Source organism: Arctopsyche grandis, chromosome 4 (assembly GCF_051622035.1).
Source record: "Arctopsyche grandis isolate Sample6627 chromosome 4, ASM5162203v2, whole genome shotgun sequence".
NCBI lineage: Eukaryota > Metazoa > Arthropoda > Insecta > Trichoptera > Hydropsychidae > Arctopsyche > Arctopsyche grandis.
Genome location: NC_135358.1, coordinates 13,673,459 through 13,693,093, shown reverse-complemented (window position 1 = coordinate 13,693,093; position 19,635 = coordinate 13,673,459). Strand labels below are relative to the sequence as shown.

At 32.2% G+C, this 19,635-nt stretch overlaps 1 protein-coding gene across 1 annotated transcript in view; it reads right to left on the bottom strand.

Annotated features, from left to right (window-relative positions):
• Positions 1–414: 414 nt before the first annotated feature.
• The window catches only part of Hydr2 (abhydrolase domain-containing protein 2), a 33,752-nt gene continuing 14,531 nt past the window's right edge, over positions 415–19,635 (bottom strand). The window contains exons 2-7 of the mRNA XM_077429634.1: positions 5,275–5,447; positions 5,030–5,197; positions 4,762–4,948; positions 3,867–4,061; positions 3,513–3,667; positions 415–3,428 (exon numbers count right to left, since the gene is read on the bottom strand). Coding sequence (XP_077285760.1) covers positions 3,160–3,428; positions 3,513–3,667; positions 3,867–4,061; positions 4,762–4,948; positions 5,030–5,197; positions 5,275–5,447 — 1,147 coding nt within the window. The 3' untranslated portion in view covers positions 415–3,159. The remainder of the gene's footprint in view (positions 3,429–3,512; positions 3,668–3,866; positions 4,062–4,761; positions 4,949–5,029; positions 5,198–5,274; positions 5,448–19,635) is intronic.

Here is a 19,635-nt window from a genome sequence, read left to right as displayed (position 1 = left end):
GTAAATTTCGATATATGGGGATTTAAAATCTTTTCTGAATATTATCGACAAATTTCTTGGAAAAGAAATCAAGCTTTAAACTATGTGTATACCAAATCTGTGTGTGTGTGTGTGTGTATACATATGTACATATATGTATATATTAATTTTTTTTTTAAATTGATTATTGATATTTTGGATGAAGATATGCTGATATGATATTTATGAATGGAAGTTTGAAACTAAATCTTATACATAGATAAAACTTTATTTTTTGTATGGAGTTTAAAAAACACACTGTATTGACGTCCTTTGAATGAAATGTTATTAAAAACACAGCGTGTGTGTGTGTTTGCGGCCCCAAAGTGAGTTAATATAATATATTTTTAATACTTCTGCACAATAAAAATAACGATTAAAAAAAACCACTTTATTCCAGATAAACATCGGTTTAATTTGTAACAAATAAAATAAAATATTAAAAAAAATGATATTTGACATACATATGTATTGTTACACATACTCTCATGTACGAAATCACATCAACAATCATTTTTCAAAAATAAGTACACATCTTTTAGTTTTTATCATTGAAAAACGAAAACTATAAAAACATAGAAAAGTAAAAAAAAGTATATAACTAAACTATACATATAATAACTTTGGATATTTAATATGCATATAATACAAAAGAAATAGAGCAAAAGGGATTAAACAAGTGCTCGGGGGGGCACTATTTTCGAGGACAGCGTCGTCCAATTGCACAAGATGTACACATATCAAATATTTTTGTGATGAATAGAGTTACCAACGTTTCATCACATCTGCTCACAGCATGTATCATATAAAAATATATTTGCCTATAAAAATTAAGTGTACTGGTTTCAATAAAACAATTGACTATGCATTTAACTTCAATAATAGGTTCGGTTTTCACTTTAATTGAAACCAAACTGGTTGGATAAATGAACACAAAATATTTCAAGTGAGACTTTACTTACAGTATTGTCTAATTTCAAATGAACAAACGGTTTAGTATCATACCAAACTTTCTGGTCTAATTGGTCCCTGAATATTGAACTTGATATTATACTATCAGTATTCATGAGACATGTCAATATAACTAACCTATATATGTACTTCCAATCAAATTATACAAATATTTCACTGTTCACAGCACATATTCTATACATTTATACTTATTTACTATATTCATCAAGTGTAATACAAATATATTACAATATGAACCATGGACAGGAGTGAAAACTTTTTAAATGTGTATTTGCAATTTTTCTACAATAATTCATCTCACATTATTCAATTGGACATAGCCGAATTCGAAATGAACACAATATCTTCTTTTGTATGACAAAAATTGTAAGATTATGAATATACATAATAGATGACCACTATATTAAAAATGTCGTGATATACATACATACATACATATGTATGTATATTGCAAGATATATTATGAACACACAAAAGTTTGATAAATTTGTTAAAAGAGTGTGATAAGACATTCTTCACACATTTTTTTTTAATTTTTACATAATTCTATTAATACAATTTTGTAGTACCTTTTTAAAAACAAAAATATTACATGAAACCAAAAAACTTAATAAAATTTTGAATAGTGTACAAAATGGTTGCATAAGATTATATATATTTTTGAAAACCGGGGCAATTTTGGGATAGTAAAATGGGACATAATATTGTGGCATATCCAAAACCACTCAATGACAATTTTTCAATGTTGATAAGGTTTTGAAAATCAAATAGCTATAGGACTCAATTAATATTGCTGTTTATAAAGATGTGCATTTTGTCTTGAGCAATATTAACTCAATTTAGTATTCTCAGAATTATATTATAAGTATATGTACATATATATGAATTTAATTATTATACTAAGAGGATTTCCGGAAACTAACAAAATGATCAGATATTATAATCATTTTAGTGACGGGAACAGAACTACTCACAATTTAAATGTATTCTTTTTCACATACACATATAAAATTATCAACTATGCTATAATTCTATAGGTTAAATTTCATATTTGATACAGTATTTTATAATTAGTTAAAGAAAATTTTCATTTTATGAGAAATGCACATTTATTTCTTATTAAGTAAGCATTGTATGACATTTTGTTAACAGTTTTAACTACATATATATTTTTTCATGATATAGAATGTTCTGAAAATGTCCAAATTAATACGTACTATTTTTTTGTTAACACTTTGTGTTTATTATTTATAAACGTACAAAACTACATCAAATAAATAATAATTAACAGAAATAATAATTCGATGCACTACTTTATTTTTTATATACAATTAAAAATATACAAATCAAATAAATTATACAAAAAGTTAAGCAAATACATACATATGTACAAAAATATTAAAAATAAATATAACAAAATTGCTGCATTCACACTTACACGCACGCTCATTATAATCCACATTCATATCTGCCGCAAAAAATATATTAAAAGCTATGACTGATGCAGAAATCATCTTCATACAATTTTGCTACAATTATTTAGTATAAATATTATTTACAAAGGTTATAATTACTGTGCATTATGTGCGTAGTTTAAAATCGGTCAGATTAACAAAAATACATATGTGTAAAATTTCTTATATAATATTTTAGCACTTTTAACAGAATTTTTTTTTTAAATATTCAGTTTCAATACAGTCAAATTATAATTCCGAACATTTTAATATCATAATTCTAAATTTGCTCACAAAATACATATGAATTTCATAGATACGATACAAATACACATTCAAGTAAGAACAAACTTCAGGAATGATGTTTCAAGTATTTAAAATTGCCAAATGTACATTTCTTGATTTCTCAAATACAAAGACAATGTACGCAAAAAATTAGAATAAACTTTTAGTCAATTTATGACTAAATTTATAAAAAAAATAATAATACTGTTCCTCAATAAATGTAACTTTGGATTTAATTTACGCATTTACGTGAAAAATTCAGATCTAAAATTTATTAAGGCTTTACTATAATGATAAAATAAAAAAAAAAACATAAATAGCACAAATACATTGAGCATGACGATCATATAAGCTTCAGAACGACAATAAGCCGCAAACGGCATTAAACAGTATCCAATTTCACTTTGAAATATTGTTTATAATGTACATTTCACATTGCAAATGCTTTAGGACTGCATAGCTTTGAGCTTTGGAAATCGCGTAAGTCTGAATATTCTTCATCTATGAGTTTCGATTTCAAGCTGAAATCATCTGTCTGTGGAATGCTTAGTTTGTGGTGGGAAAGTACCAGACCACCTGTAATGGCAACAATCGCTCTATCTAGCCATGTAACAGGATTAGGATATAATGCTCCTCCTTCATAAAAACCTAGATGGCCACCATGAGATAATTCCACAAATACAACCTTGTCCCGAGAATCTTAAAAAGAAAAATTTAAAATAAAAACAAAACTCAAATCCAAAAAATGTTAATAAAACTTGAAAATACATAATAATAACATACTTGCAAACTCTCGGATAGGATCTAGCAGTGGATCAGGAACGAGTGGATCATCACGGGCATTGATAAATACCATTGGTGTTTTAATATTTTCCAAGTAATTTATACTAGAGCTCCAAAAATATAAATCAGACACAGAATTGAAATTAAATATTCTCCTGAAATAAAATATTAAAAAATGCATTACATATACATATATATATATATAAAAATTATCGGTGAAAAACAAGGCCATTTAAAAGACAAAAACTAGTAAGTAAATATTTCATTAAATTGATTATTTATGGGATCGATTCCTTCGTATGTGTATATTTATAATTATAATTACCATATGGTTGTAATTATGATTGATATTACCTAGTATAAGCTTCATCCAGATCAGGTAGGGTACCAGCCGACACAATACTATTTTCGCTGAGTTGAAAACGTTTACGGACTTCTTCAGACAGAAGGACATGTTTGTGCCTCGTTATAATGTTCCGATAATTATCAGTCATCACATATAGATACAGCCGACGGAAATTTTGCCAGTGAAGAAGATATTTTAAGGTCCTACATGGGAAATGACAAACAATTAAAATAAAATGTGTACATGAAGTGCGAAAGCAGCATTAACTCAATTCATAAATAATATTATAATTAAATATTGAATTATATGATTATAAAAGCAACACATGCTGGCAGCTAAATGAAATGTCTTAATATATTACATTCAAAATTTGTACAATAATATGTATTAGAGATGAAACATACTACCAGATTATGTAACCAATTATGCCCACTGTTTTTATACATGTTTTCGTTATACATACATACATACGTATTAAACATTTTTATGTTATAAAAGTTGTAAGATTTTCTCACTGTAAGGATTAAGAATCATTTATAATTTCATTTTTAAGTGCCATCATAAGATATTCCTTTGAATAATCATTAATTGATATAAAAGTGTTCAGTGTTATTATTAATATTATTAACAATATGTAATACTTTTTTAAAAAAATGGAACCTTTTGAATTTACAGTTATCATTACTTTGATTTGACAGTTACGTCATACCACATACAAAATATTGATGTCTTTAATATATTTTTTTAAATAAAAGAATTGAATCATTGAATAAGTAAAATTTCGCATGGAGATAATGTTAGTGTATGTGCTACATGAAATAAGACTTAATAAATATACGCATTCAGTACAAATATGATAATTGTATGTCATTAAAAAATAAACTAGCATGAATTGCAACTCACTCAATGGCATTATATCCTTGACAAATTGATATTCCACCAATGATGTTAGGGGAGTGATTTCTCTGTTTTTCTCCCAAGTACTTGGTAATGAGATTACCGCCTAAGCTAAATCCAACTAAAACCAAACGTGTGTTCGGATACTTTTCCAACAAATTTTCAAGCATAGAGTTAAAATCGTCCGTGTGTCCTGCAGTAGTAAATTTGATATGTTAAAAAATAAAATGTAATAAAATAAAATAGTAAAATTTCACATAAAACAAACACATACCGTATGTAAAAATTCTACTGGCTGTAACATGCACACTATTCAATGCTCCGATATGATTGAGAACAGCACATCTATATCCATGGTATTGAGAGTAATGAACAAACGTTCTGATGTAGACACTTTCAGATGTGTTACCGATACCAGGACAAATAGCCACCGTTATATCATCTGAAACAAATTTTTAAACATTTATACATCTTTTCTTTTTTATTTTTTAATTAGTGAATAAATAAAAATATACAGACCTTCATGTGGCCCTCCGACAGGCTCGTACAGATCATATGTGAGGGTAGATTTGTCAGCCAGCTTCAAATATACACGAGCTCCGATAGGCCATGGGCATCGTACGCGACCGATAACACTGTGTAAAATTGTTTGAACATGTCCACTGAATCCCCAAAGCCTGGTAGGAACATATCTAAAAAAAAAAAAAATCAATTTAAAAAATGAATATGTATATTGTTATATAAACATGACGCTTTTATAAATGACAAAGCAACTGTTCTATAAGATAAAATTCAAGTGAAAGTAAGAAGTTGCGAAACAAATAGACATACAAGTCAGCACCTACTCCCTACCGCATAAATTCATTATTTAAAAATTGAATTATCATGGCGCAAATTTATAAAGTCCCTTCTTTTAATATACTCTTGAGAGTTCGTCTTGATTTGAAATGCAATTTCTTTATATAATTGTTTCTTTCCTTCCGCTTAAAGGTCCATTTTTGAAAGACGCGACTAGGACATGTAATATTGTTAATGTGGCTTAGAATTACAAAAAATGATTAATGGTTGCCAAGGAAACACAGGCCACAACTGCAACTGTTTGTTCATTGTAGAGAATACCGAAGATTCATTATTTATTCTACTGACTTCTGAAGAAGATATTTGGGACGACCACATTCTTGGTCGTGTCAGATGGTCGCGCCCTTCGAAAATGGACCTGTAATGAAATCATCTTTCGATGTTTTGGGGCCTTTCAGAGCGAGATATAAAATAAAAAGATAACGACGAAAAAAATAATAATTGGATAGATGAATATTTTTTAATGTACGTAGGTACAATCAATTTTCAAACGTAATAGTGATAAAAAAAAATTTCATTTGCCATATGGTGAAGTATTATAGGAATGTTATCTCCGGTAGTTTCTCATTTGCCAGTCGTCATTAGTTTAATAGGTGTCAACTAAAGCCCTTTTTTCCGTTGTGAAAATTAGTGATAACGGTCTATCATAATACAATCTAGGATATTTAAGTGCAATATTTTAGTACATACATAGATTCTAGAAAAATTGCACAAAATCAATTGCTCGATAGTCACATTGCTCCATATAAATAGTTCCTCGATCGCCAATTGATCGAAAAAAAAAATTCGGATGTGACCAACCCATTTGAGGAATATAAAGAGGTCACAAAACAAAATTAGAACCGCACAAACACATTCACACATACCGGCAGCATTATAAAACACTAATAGCTATAACAGCATTTTCGAAATCTGACAACCGGAAGTAGAACTTTTGTCTTGTGCAAGTTTCCATACATTTGCGATCAATTTGAATCGAAAATGCTGTCATAGCTATTAGTATTTTATAATGTGTCTGTACGGTTCAATATCGAATTTTGTTTTGTGACCTTCTTATATTCCTCAAATACATACATAGATAAAGTCATGGGTTGGTCACATCCGATTTTTTTTTATTATTATATATATATTTCACTTACATAAATAATCACGTATGTATGTACACCGGCAGTCACATAAAACGGAACGCTTGTGAATTTTACGACTTCGAGGCCATTAAAGGATTATCCCTTTATGTGTAGGGTTTTTAACGACCAAATATTCTAAATATGATTGTTTTCTAAGATTTGAGTTCAGTTTAGTGTGGGTTTTCGAGGAGAAAGCATCAAATTCGAATTTTAACACGTCAACATGAAAAAACAAGCTCAGTTATCATTGCAGAAGAGTGTAAAAATCGCGACATTGGCGAGTTCAGGATTTTCCTTTCGGTCAATTTCCAAGAAAATGGGATGTTCTATATCGACTGTTTCGAGATTACTGAAAAAAAAAAAGAGAATCTGGAAGTTTTGATCGTAAGAAGGGGACCGGACTGAAAAGATGCACATCGGAGAGGCAAGACCGTGTAATAACCAGATTATCTTTACAGCAGCGATTCAAAACTGCTGTAGAATTAAGAACAGATGTATCTTCACAATTTTCCATGGAAATCAGCGACTCAACAGAAAGAAGGCGACTCAGAGAAGCTGGACTGTACGGTCGGAAAGCTGCAAAAAACCCATTACTAACCAAGAGAATGAAAAACAATCGATTGGAATGGGCGAAAGCACATGAAAATTGGAGTCCATCAGATTGGCAACGAGTGATACTTTCCGACGAATCAAAGTTTAACCTCTATAGTCCTGATGGTTTTCCGTATGTCCGAAGGAAAGTTGGCGAAAGGTATAATGAAAATTGTACCCTTAAAACTGTTAAGGATCTTCCAAGTCAAATGGTCTGGGGATGCTTTTCGTACCATAACATTGGACAATTGGAGTTTCTACAAGGTGCCATCGATGGAAAAAAATATAAAAAAATTTTAGAAGAAAGCTTTGTCCCATCGATGGAAAACCACCTTTCATATTCCGATGATATAATTTTTCAAGATGACTCTGCCCCTTGTCATCGAGCTAAATTAGTGAGTATTCATTTTATTTGATAGCATTGAATATAAATTATAAAATTTCAATCAAAAAACTGAAATTTTTTTTTTACTTTTTTTTAAGTTCGGGACTATTTACAAGAAATGGGTATAAAGACACTACCATGACCTGGCAATAGTCCCGATTTAAATCCAATCGAAAATTTATGGATGTGTATCAAGTACAGGATAAGGAAAAACAATGTTTCTACTCTTAAATCGTTGAAAGAAATAATAGAAAAGATATGGTACAAAGACCACCCAATCGAAAATTTAAAAACTTAAGTAGATTCTATGCCAAACCGAATAAAATAAGTTATAAAATCGAAAGGAGCCGCTACAAAATATTAATTTCTTTTTTATAAGTTGTAAATAATAATATGTGACTGTAATAAAATTAAAAATGTATATGTATAGTGCTATTTTCATTTCAAATTTCATTTAACCGTGAAGTCAACGCACGGTCGTAAAATCTGCCCTCCATTAAATTTCTCCCCAACTCATCTTTATCACCTTTTATTTTCACGTTTGGTGTTACACGAATGCACTATGATACAACCTATCATTTAAATGACTTTCGGTTTTGGTTTTATATAAGATTACCGAAATTTCACGCAAAAACATGTTTCGCTTAAGCGTTCCGTTTTATGTGACTGCTGCTGTATATGTACATACATGCTTTTGTAAACATTTTTTCATATACCATGAATTATAAAAATAATACTGTACATTAAAAACAAATGGTCCATTTTATAATTTCGTTTTTTTTCGAACAAATTTATTTCGAGCAATTTATCGCATACCATTTTGATTAGGTTTTAAGAACTTGCCTCATATATTAGACAAAATTGGATTTAAAATTGAAGGACAATGCTAGGCTATCCCAATGTACCTTTAATTAAATGAAAACTTTTTTACAATGTAGGTCAGGTTCTGTTTTCAAGATTAAATTAAAACAGTTTTTCAGTGTGGAAATTCTTACTTCAGTGCACGATATATGTAGTATTTTAGCAGTGTGGGCAGACTAAATGCAACAATGATGTCATACCGTTGCTTTTTATAAAAAAAAGCACAGATGGTGCCAATTTAAAACAGAACTATATCATAAAATATTAACACTAAAAGCCTTCAATAAAATGAAATAAATATTTCAACCGTATCAGCATTAGAACCGCAAACCTTCCGGCACAAGATTCGAATTGCTCCGCTGATTAGACGTGCATGGCTTATAAAAATTTCACGACAAAGCATCAGAGAAAACGCTAGAAGTTGCATCATCTCATAGTCATCTAAAAAGTCTTTCAAATGCCAGGTATAATTGTTGGAGCATGAGTACGACGAGTTCTTCGAACACACACACACACACACACACACGTCTCTTAATTCCAACGGATCCCACTAAATATAAACCCGTCCAAATGTGCATCCACCCAGAAAGTTTTATATCTAGGACGTCGAGCCTCGTCCGATCGTCAAAAACCGGCACCTATCCCAAATTTAGAGTTTTCGAAGCCGAAACACTGAGCTAGTTAGTGGTTCAAGTGGGGAGACCGGTGTGTGTCTCAGAGACCGTTGACCTTCATTACATACTTCTTGATTTTTAGTGGGCCGAAAAATCCATCATCAGCTCGGGCGGAACCCACCAGTCAGATATGCACTGCAATGGTGCATGATGAAGTAAGTAAATATGTACATACATATAACAGTGATGCAGAATAGTCGATTCGATGAGACAATTGGGTTCTATGAATTGCATACTTATCATCTGTGCGAGTATGACGCATTTTCACTAATGGAATCATACGATCGTTTTAAGAGCTGAGTGTTTCAATCGCCATGTTGAAACTTTTTGATTGGTATTTTTTTTTTAATTTGTACAAAATTATCTACTGAAACGTCTTCTAGAAATAATAGCAATTTATGCTCAAAAATAAGTATCGAGTGAAAACAAAAATAAGTATCGAGTGAAAAATAAGATATTTGTCAACTAAATATACCAATATCTAGCTCACAACAGTCGGTTACGTATGCAAATGACTCGTGTAGGAAAGAGTTTCTAATTTTTTTTTTTTATTTATCATGAACGTAAAAAAACGCAATGCTTCATTAGCTTGCTAAATTAACTATCTATAAAGCGTGAACTGGAGAAGATTTTGAATATTTTACTAAAAATAGCATTTAATATTTCGAAAATTTTTGAACGTATGGCAGTAAAGTAATAGGAAGAGGCAAACATCCGATAAGATTTTCATGGTCACAATCATGCTATGATGTCTTTGTCTTCGTTTAAATTATTTAGACGCTATTCAAGGACAGTTAAATGAGTTAAAAATAAAAAAGAAAAAATCGAATCAACAAAAATCATATCATGTATAACCACCGAATAGTCGATGGGGCAATTGCAAATAACAATAGACCGTTTCATCAGTGTTAGAAGCAATAGAGCAAAAAAAGTTTGTAAAAAATATGGTTTTTCTAAGGAATTAGCAATAGTACCCCGATTCCTAGCGTAAGTCTAATCATGAGTAGACTAAGGCGTTGGCTTGGTGCTTTTCAAAAAATAATAGAACGCTCCATTGGTTAACAAAGCAAGAGAGCAAAAAGGCATGGTTGACAATAGTAATTGACAATAGAGAACCATTTTTTGTGCGAAAAGCGTCGTCGCCGATCGTTGATCATGAGTTTTCTATTGATCTTGATAAATTATTAAAATATACATTTTTAATTTATGTACACATGTATTATTATTATTTTTTTATAAGACATCAATTAATCAAGCACACTCGTCTAACAGATTGCTCAAAAGCGACGAGTGTGCTAAAAAGATTAAGAAAGGGTACATGAAATACAAGTAAAATAAATAGAAGAAAAGAAAAATAAATAAATATGACAAAATAAATTCTTAAGTTCTTAACTGATCAACTCAACCGTTCTAATTCGTCGCGACTTCCGTAACTTAGGAAGTGGTGCAGAAAATGACGAGAGATGTGACAAATGTCAATGGCACCATCCAGTGAATTTAAGAAACGGAGGTCACGAGGAATGGGAGAATTACTATAAGCCACAGTTCTAGCCAGAGGAGTGTGAAAAAGGGGAGGATGGCGGGTCCATATCAAACTCTCCGGAGCATGAAGGCCCAACTCAGCCAGGATAGACGGACAGGAGATAAAGCCTCTAAATATGGAAAACAAAAATTGATGAGGGCAACACTCCTCCTGTGATCAAAAGAAGTGTAGCCGACCATACCCATGACGAATTGTGAATGAAATATGGGTAAATTCCAAATTGCTCCTTATAAAGCAGTCGAAGAAAGCGTCTTTGGATCAGTTCAAGTTTGATAGATAGAGATTATACATGCAATCAGATGTTACGGTAGTGAGAGTTGCAAATTTTTATGAAAAAAATTAATGCTTTCGGTGCCGGAGCTGCAGTTTGAAAAGAAGCGTACTTTCATTCGAAGAATTTACAATCATCAAATAAAAAAAAAAAAACAATTATCGTTAAAATAGTCAATTTATTTCACTAAAGAAATGTTCGTTTATAAACAACAATGACGATAACGAGTGCAATGATGATAAACGATTGTTTCAAAGCAAAAGGCGCCGATTAAAATAATGTATGCAGAGAAAGTATCATTTGTATTATAAATTGGTAATAATCAGCCAGCGGTAATTTCAAACTCGTCAAATTTAATTAATGCCAAAAACAATTTTTGAGCTTTCGAAAATAATTGATGTTGGAATAACAGCGAGGATGACGCCGAACGACGCGACGCGACTTCACCTGCCAGATCATATTATTTGCGTGCGAGAAAATCATGATGACTTCCAAATTCATCTAAAACGCCATCCACATGTGCGACGAATGCACGTATTTTAATATCGAGAAAGTTTAAAATTACTTTTGGAGCTACATACAATAACAACTTGTTGAAGATTAATACGATGAATTAATTCAAAAGTGAAGATTCACAACTAGCAAGATACTATATACGACGACGCATTAAAAATACATGAAAACATACACATAAAAGTCTGCTTGTTTTAATTTCTAATATGATGATAACCAGCCACGAAATCGGCGGCTTTTACGACCATAAATGCTTGCGCACGGGTGCATATACGCTTACGGGCAGTGGCGTGCGCTGAAAAACTCTCTTTTTGTCGTACAGCCTTACTTAATGTGCACGAACAGGATGCAAGAGGAACAGCCTGTTCCTCTTGTATCCTGCTCGTGCACATTAAGTAAGGCTATACGACAAAAAGAGAGAGAATTTCAGCGCACGCCACTGCTTACGGGGTTTGGTGCAAACGAACGAAAAGCGCCAGCAGATTGAACCACAGATTAACTGGATGGCTGCTTTAAACGCAATTCTCGACTTCAAGAATGAAAAATTGCACATCAGATGACGAGTAACCTTTCGATGTGCATAGATGCAATTATTAAAATTGAGTTGGATCTTTCTGGCGAGTTTTTAATAATTTAATAAGGAAAAATTATCAGAAGCACAGAACGTATACAGGGTAGGTATGTCGGGACTTCGGATAGATTTCGCTTAGTGTAAGTGCGAGCAGTGCGCACGCATAAGGTACACGTGTCGTTAATCTGTGGTTCAGTCTGTCTGGCGCTTTTCGATCGTTTGCACCGCATCGACGCTTACGTTTATATATCCGGGCTCGGTGACTATTTTGCACATGGCGATCCCGCACACGTCACTAATATCCTGCACTCGAAAACTCCACCCATCGAGAGTCATACACGCCAACTATCACACTAACGAGAATTCGAGTGTCAGTATTCGCAATTTTCGTATGCGAAACAATCTGTTTATATTATCCAGCACGGCATGTCAACAACTCGGCACAGTAGTGCACGGAAAATACTACTTCTATTCCTATTATAGAGCGAGAGGACACGGCACAATATTGCTTGCGTCAATTTTGTCATAATATGACTCTTCCGAAAATATTCATTTACACGTGGCAACACTTTAATATTTCCACAGTGGCTAAAGAAAACCGGTTTTGCTTGATACGTTTCAGTGACATGTACCACTGTATAGTATGAATAGATCGTGTCGGTTGCTGCCGTTTCTAATAAGCCACGTGCACATTACGGAACATATGCATGTGTCCATATATAATGTACTTAAGAATATTTTTCGTACTGCTGTTAACGTGCAGTTGCCGGTCTGTGCTGTGCTAGTATGAATGAAATTTATAACGTGGTATTTTTCATCAATTTCATTTTTTTTTATCAAAGCATCAAATTTAGGTATTTTATATATAATATATCTAGGTATATTGTATTATTTTCTAAAATCAATATTATATATTTTTTATGTGCAAAGCTTACTGATTTGTGAACTCTAAGAACTCAATACATGGCTAGCGTTTTCTATCAGTTTATCGTGTAGGTATACGATGTGATGATGATTTTAATGACTCTGGCTCCCCATCCTCGTTTAAAGTACATTAAAATATTTCACGAAGGATGTGTGCGTGTTTGTGCAAATTTTCAACGTCATAAAACGTTGACGACGAAAGCTGAATGAGGATTATCCTCAATTTGCACCTCCGAACTAACGACAGGAAGAAGTCTAGACGTGTCCTTCACCCAATTGACTCACGATAATAGCACACCATTAATCTTATTATCGAAACTCTTATTAAAGTACGTGACTTTCAGGTAGTACCAAGCAGTGGGTGAGTTTACAATTAGACGAGGTCAAAATAAATATGACGTGATGTATGCACATGCTGAAAAAATCAAGAAATGAGTATTTTTTTAAATAAAACGAGAATTTAATTACAAACACTTTTGATTTATGCGATTGTGTGTATTTTATGCGATTTCGTTTTCACGCGTTCAATAAATAAATTCAATTTTACGATCGCTCAAACGTAACACACGTGCAAACGCATAGAAATAATGTGCCGCGGCGTAAAAACAATACGCGCTGTGATAATAAGTAGTGACCTTGAGTACACGCCTAGATAGCAGATGTTCAAAATCCATTTTTTTTATTCTAAAATTGGAATAATGTGTTGTATAATATTTAGAAAGCCTCCAGAACGGGTCAGTGCAAGTGAATCTTCTATGACACCCGTATAATCTTTGATATTGTTGTAATATAATATATATGTATGTAATTGTAGATTAGATTAGGTTAAAGTTTGGTTTCAATGACGAACTGTGTACCAAAAATGAAAACCATACATACATATTTGTACACGTATGCGTCACTGCAGTCATTGAAGGATAACCACTCGTACTGATACCCAAATTGGATAGCGTCTGTAACGATGCAAAACAGTCGTTCGTTACAGTACGAGTGTTTTGAGTGATTAAACAGTCAAAAATGTAAAAGAGCCTTGTAAAAAAACTGAGTGGTTTGTTAGCATTGCCTCGATTTTTTGAGGAACAGTAAAAAATTATACGATATTAGTCATGAAGTTATGCCTAAAAGTACCAACCCACATACATAAATGGTCGGCATCAGTAATAAGAATGTTTGATGACAATGACAAACAAATGTTTGTCCGTTATGAAAATCTATAGGTTTCAATATGTTTATATTGAAACCTATAGATTTTCATATATAGTTTATCAAATTCGGTGGGTTTCCACCGAATTTGATAAACTATATGTATAACAGTTTATTATGATAACAGTTTATTATGTACCGGGCACTGAAATCGCATCATCTTTAAATATTTTGAATTCTCGGAATTTCTCGGTAGAAGGTCCACTATCAAAAGAGTTGTATATCGAATATTTTGAGGTATTCTATTAAGTTATTGTGGGGATTTTGAGTAACTACGATTTTCATCAATATGGTGAATTATGCGAAGCTTGACGTGGCGAAAAAATAGCAAATAATTTCGCTATCTTCAAGAGGATAGTCCACACGAAAAATTAACGTTGCAGTTGAGGTGTCACCAGACAATTATAGCACATTTCCTCAAAAATTATCGAGAAACGGGATCCATAAATCGCAAGCCAAATACATAGTTATGGTGTAAAAATATCATATCCAAAAGTCTAAACATGTGTGCTCTTCACCAAAAAAATACAAGTATAATTCTTGTATCAATATGATGAACATAAAAAAATCATCAAATTTAATAAACCGGAAGAGGGATTTTTTCATCTTAGAAAGGTCAAAAATGTTGTATCCACGATTCTGTCCACACCCCTGAACCTATAAAGTTGAAAATTTGTATTTGTATTTTTTATGTACTAACTTAGAGCTGATAAGGTTTTGGTCAGAATTCGTAAATCGGAAGTAGTATTTTTTTTAAAACAATATTTCATTATATTATTTTGACCCTTTAAATTATTTTAATCTTCTTGATATTTATTGTGTATAATACTGATAGTGATTTTAAGTAACAAAAGAAAATTGAACAAAATCTGACAACCGGAAGTAGAACTTTTGTCTTGTGCAAGTTTCCATACATTTGCGTTCAATTTGTATCGAAAATTCTGTCATAGCTATTAGTATTTCATAATGCTGCCGGTATGTGTGAATATGTCTGAACGGTTCAATATTGAATATTTTTTTGTAACCTTCTTATATTCCTCAAATACAGTCATGGGTTGGTCGTACCCAAATTTTTTTTTGCTCGCTAGCTTTGAAGTTTGCCCGGTTTCCTGGAAAATAGCCCCAAAACGCCCTCTTTCCTGGCAAAAGCACGCTCCACCGCCGAAGACTACTCATGACAGTTTGTTCGCTTAGCCAGAATTTCATTGTAGTGAAATATATATGTACATATGCACTTCTAAATTCAGACATAATTGAATCAATTTTGTTTATAAAAATATTGGGTATTTCTATGTATAATTAGCAAAAACTTTTACTATTGTTACGTACGCCGCGGATTGAGCGAATTGCACTTAGACCAACGGATATCTGTTATCGGATTAACTAAGTGCATGCACTTACTTCCAAGGATTATATCTGGACTCTAAGTGCATTTAGGCTAAGCAATGGCCGTTATTAGTTATTTCTCAGAATCGGTACGGGGAGACCCAATGTCGTGGAAACCCAATGTCGTGGAAATACATATCCGAATACGTGACTATACAACAGGTAAACAGATTAGGCGTCCTGAGAGATCTACCCTTTATAAGGCGGTACGTAGGCGATATCATGTCATTCTGGACTGAGCACTGCCAGTGCGTGTATCTCCTTAATCATCAATAAATGCTGTGAGACGACTGTTGGCCTTTTACTTGGATCCTCCACCCACCCCTACGCAACACTATCAATGTCATACAAGTTCAAATTATAATAATAATTTCGTCTCGAACAAAACACTATCACACATGATTCGAACTACTATATCACCGTCATTGCATGTGTACTTTGCCCTCTCAAGATGACATTATTCATATATGTACATAGTTTTGCATAAGGATCCAAGCCACATGAAATAATAATAAAAATGTTGCCACTATAAACAATATGTACATATAAGTTTGGTTTTTGTTTAAGTGCTAAAAGTCAAAAGCTATCAAGTAATATATGTATCAGGTGTCGTATAAATCTTTTAACTGTCTAAACTTTTGAGCTGTCAAAACTTTTAGATGTCAAAACGTTTTTAGATGCCTAGTATTTAAAAGGGAGTCCTTTTGAAAACCACATTACAACGTTGTTATGATTCCGCCATTTTTTTTTTAAATATTACAAACCAGGGAGCTAACATACAGAGAGACTAGGACAAATGATTGAGAATACTTAAACTTTTGTCAAATAGTTTGTGCATGAACAAACTTACATTCATAGTTCGTTTTGTCAATTTGCTATTTTGTGTACCTACACTAAAACTGACCAGATTGGTTCGTGTATGAATAAACTAGTGTATTCATGAAATATACACTTGGATTGTAATATTCATATATAATATGTACATATTATGAAATACTATAAATTCATTGAGTACATTTCTTTCCATTATATATGTATATATTATATGTACATACATATGTATGTACATATATAATTTTATTTTATTATATTTTTAATGGATTTCATTTGAAAAATATTAAAATGAACTGAAACACGACTGTCTTTATACCAGGTCGTTTCCAAGTCTACCGATAAAGGACTCCGTGAATAATTTATCGAGCGATAATACGAAGCAAATCGATCGGAGACACTTAGCCGGCCTGCAAGGTCAATTGTTACTCACACCACGTGCGACACTGGTGATCATCATTCAAATAAGAAGTCGCAGTACACGCGAAAAATAAAAATAGTGACCGCGCGTGCAACTAACCGACAATGATCGAATTTGAAACATAGTCCACGACACGTCTGCATATATACATATGTATATACTGTATTATAAAACACGACGACGTGTTGCATAATACGGAAGTACAATTTTAGATTCTTTTTCCTCGAGAAATAGCAACCCTCGACACGTCGTCAAATTTTCATAAGCCGATCGATCAAATTTCGTATTACAATATTAAATATATATGCACATATGTATCTGGGTTGTATCAAAATTCATAGCATATTGACACATTCGATACAATACGCGTGTTGTGTGATGACGTCTTTATATAACGTAGATGCACATAGGCCGTGGTAATTTGGTAATATGTTCAATGCTGTATATTTTTTTATATCAAAATTATATGTTCACAGTTGGAAAAGTGATGTAGCACGTCGTAAATATAAAACGTACTGGAAAAATAAAGAACGGAGCGACCTACTTTATCGGATTAAAGAACGACGTCCTGTTCAAGGGGATGCAAAATGTCTTAGTAATCCGATCGAATAATATGAAAAAGGTTTCAAACAAATATATATTTGTAAATAAAAAACCTTGTAAAAAAAGACGTGCCCTACGAGAAGTTGAGTGTCATGTGTCGACTCTGCTGATGAAAAGTATGATTGTAAATCCGTTCATACAATGAGATTAAATAATCGAGTCTGAGAATTTGAAAGACAGCTTTCAATTTCAATGATTAATAATATGATATACATATTCGTATCGCCAGTACCGCGAAGGGAATAGAATTGAAACGACGAGTCCGTGCAAGCGAACGACACGGCGGACCATACAATAACAATCTACTACCACTACATCAAGTGGGGTCGGTTACGGTTTCCGAACTTCGCTAATCCGAATGAACAATATCAATATGGACAACGATTTGAATTTGTTGCAATTGTATTGTCGATATTTTTAAAATTTAGGTAAAAGATTTTAGAGGATTAGACTAGTCCAATGGTGGTACGCCACTGGTATATACATACATAGATATATTTATTTATTTTTTCAATTTTACCATAGTGACATTGCAAAGTCGTCACTTTGGCTATCAGAAGGGGGTGAAAAATGTATTCAATCATATGTATGTATAATTATTTGTTGTAAATAAAATAATCTTTTTATTGATTATTCATTCTCAAATAATATAAATTTTAATTACAATTCTAATAATTGTTATTATTGAAACTAAAGAAGAAACAATATTTCATCTTAGGAATGAATAAAAAGGATACAATAATAAGAATGAAAATAAAACAACATAAAATATGAAACAAATCAAATTGAGCAATCCCTCAATTATATCAGCATATTTTAGATTAAACAAATCCAAGTTAACAAATCTCGTCGAGGAGCATTATGCCCCTTGCATCAAGCGACGAAACCATCAAATTGGTTCGTGCCACAGGAGAAGAGAACAAACTACGGCATCGAATGTGCTCGAGTTGGCTGGGAACATTGAAGCTCAATTCTGGAAGAATTGACCAAACCCACCAATATATACAAAGTGAAACTAGATTAATTATTTTCTTGAGAAAATTTGATTGATGTTTAGGGAGCGTATTAATTAATTGAGTACACCAATAATTCCAGTAATCATTATCACTGGTTGCACAAGGAAAATAAATCAAAGCAATTCAAATTGAGTCATACACATCCAATAATTTCGTTAAGTGTTCAAAATCTAGCATTCATCCTTCGGATGAAAAGCAATAAAGGATGTCGCACCATTCTTTTAAATAATAAGGTAGAATTATTTTTAACCTTCCCTATATTGTGAGTTGCGAGAATACGAGTATTAAGTATTTACGGTCCTTTATATCCTTTTCAGCTTTTCATATTACCTCAGGCTGTCGACAAGTTACAAAAATAGACTCGTTGAAAATTGGTCTGAATAACTGAAAAGATGAATTCAAAGGTTTTGAAAGGCACGTCAGAAAATCCTACATTATCGACGGTTAAATATATGTATGTATGTAAGTATATACAGCAAAACAGAAAAGTAAGTCGATTAACAGTTTCGAAATCTTACAGATAAATATTATATTTACGATTTTGCGATAAGGATTTCCTTAAAATCTATAGCCTCATAGTATGTAAGAATTATGAATTGTCTATGTAAATTTGAGCAAATTACGCACATGTCTAAAGCTCACTATCGATAAGAATCGATTACGGTGCGCAAAGATCAAACTATGATTTTTTTGATTATATCATTTGTGTACGAACGAACTGAAAAGGATAGTGACTAATGACTTAACAATGATTAATTACGCGGTATAAAAGTAAGAGGTTTGCGAATGTAATTACTCACAACACGCTCTCGTTGTAATTGCTTAAAAATACCAGTGAAATTACTCGCTAGCACTTTGGTACAAAATGCGTTGAAAATTTGCTCTACTTATATATTCCACTATCATTACGTATCAATTATTATGAACGGATCTTTGAGGCTTTCGGAAGCCACATCAAACACTCAATTGTTTGCTAATTTTCTAATTTTCGCCAAATATCAATACCGTATCTATTATATGTCAATTTTCGATACATGGACAATATATGTAGATATGTGGCGTATTGATATGTACGGTATTTATAAAATACTAGTGTTTTTAC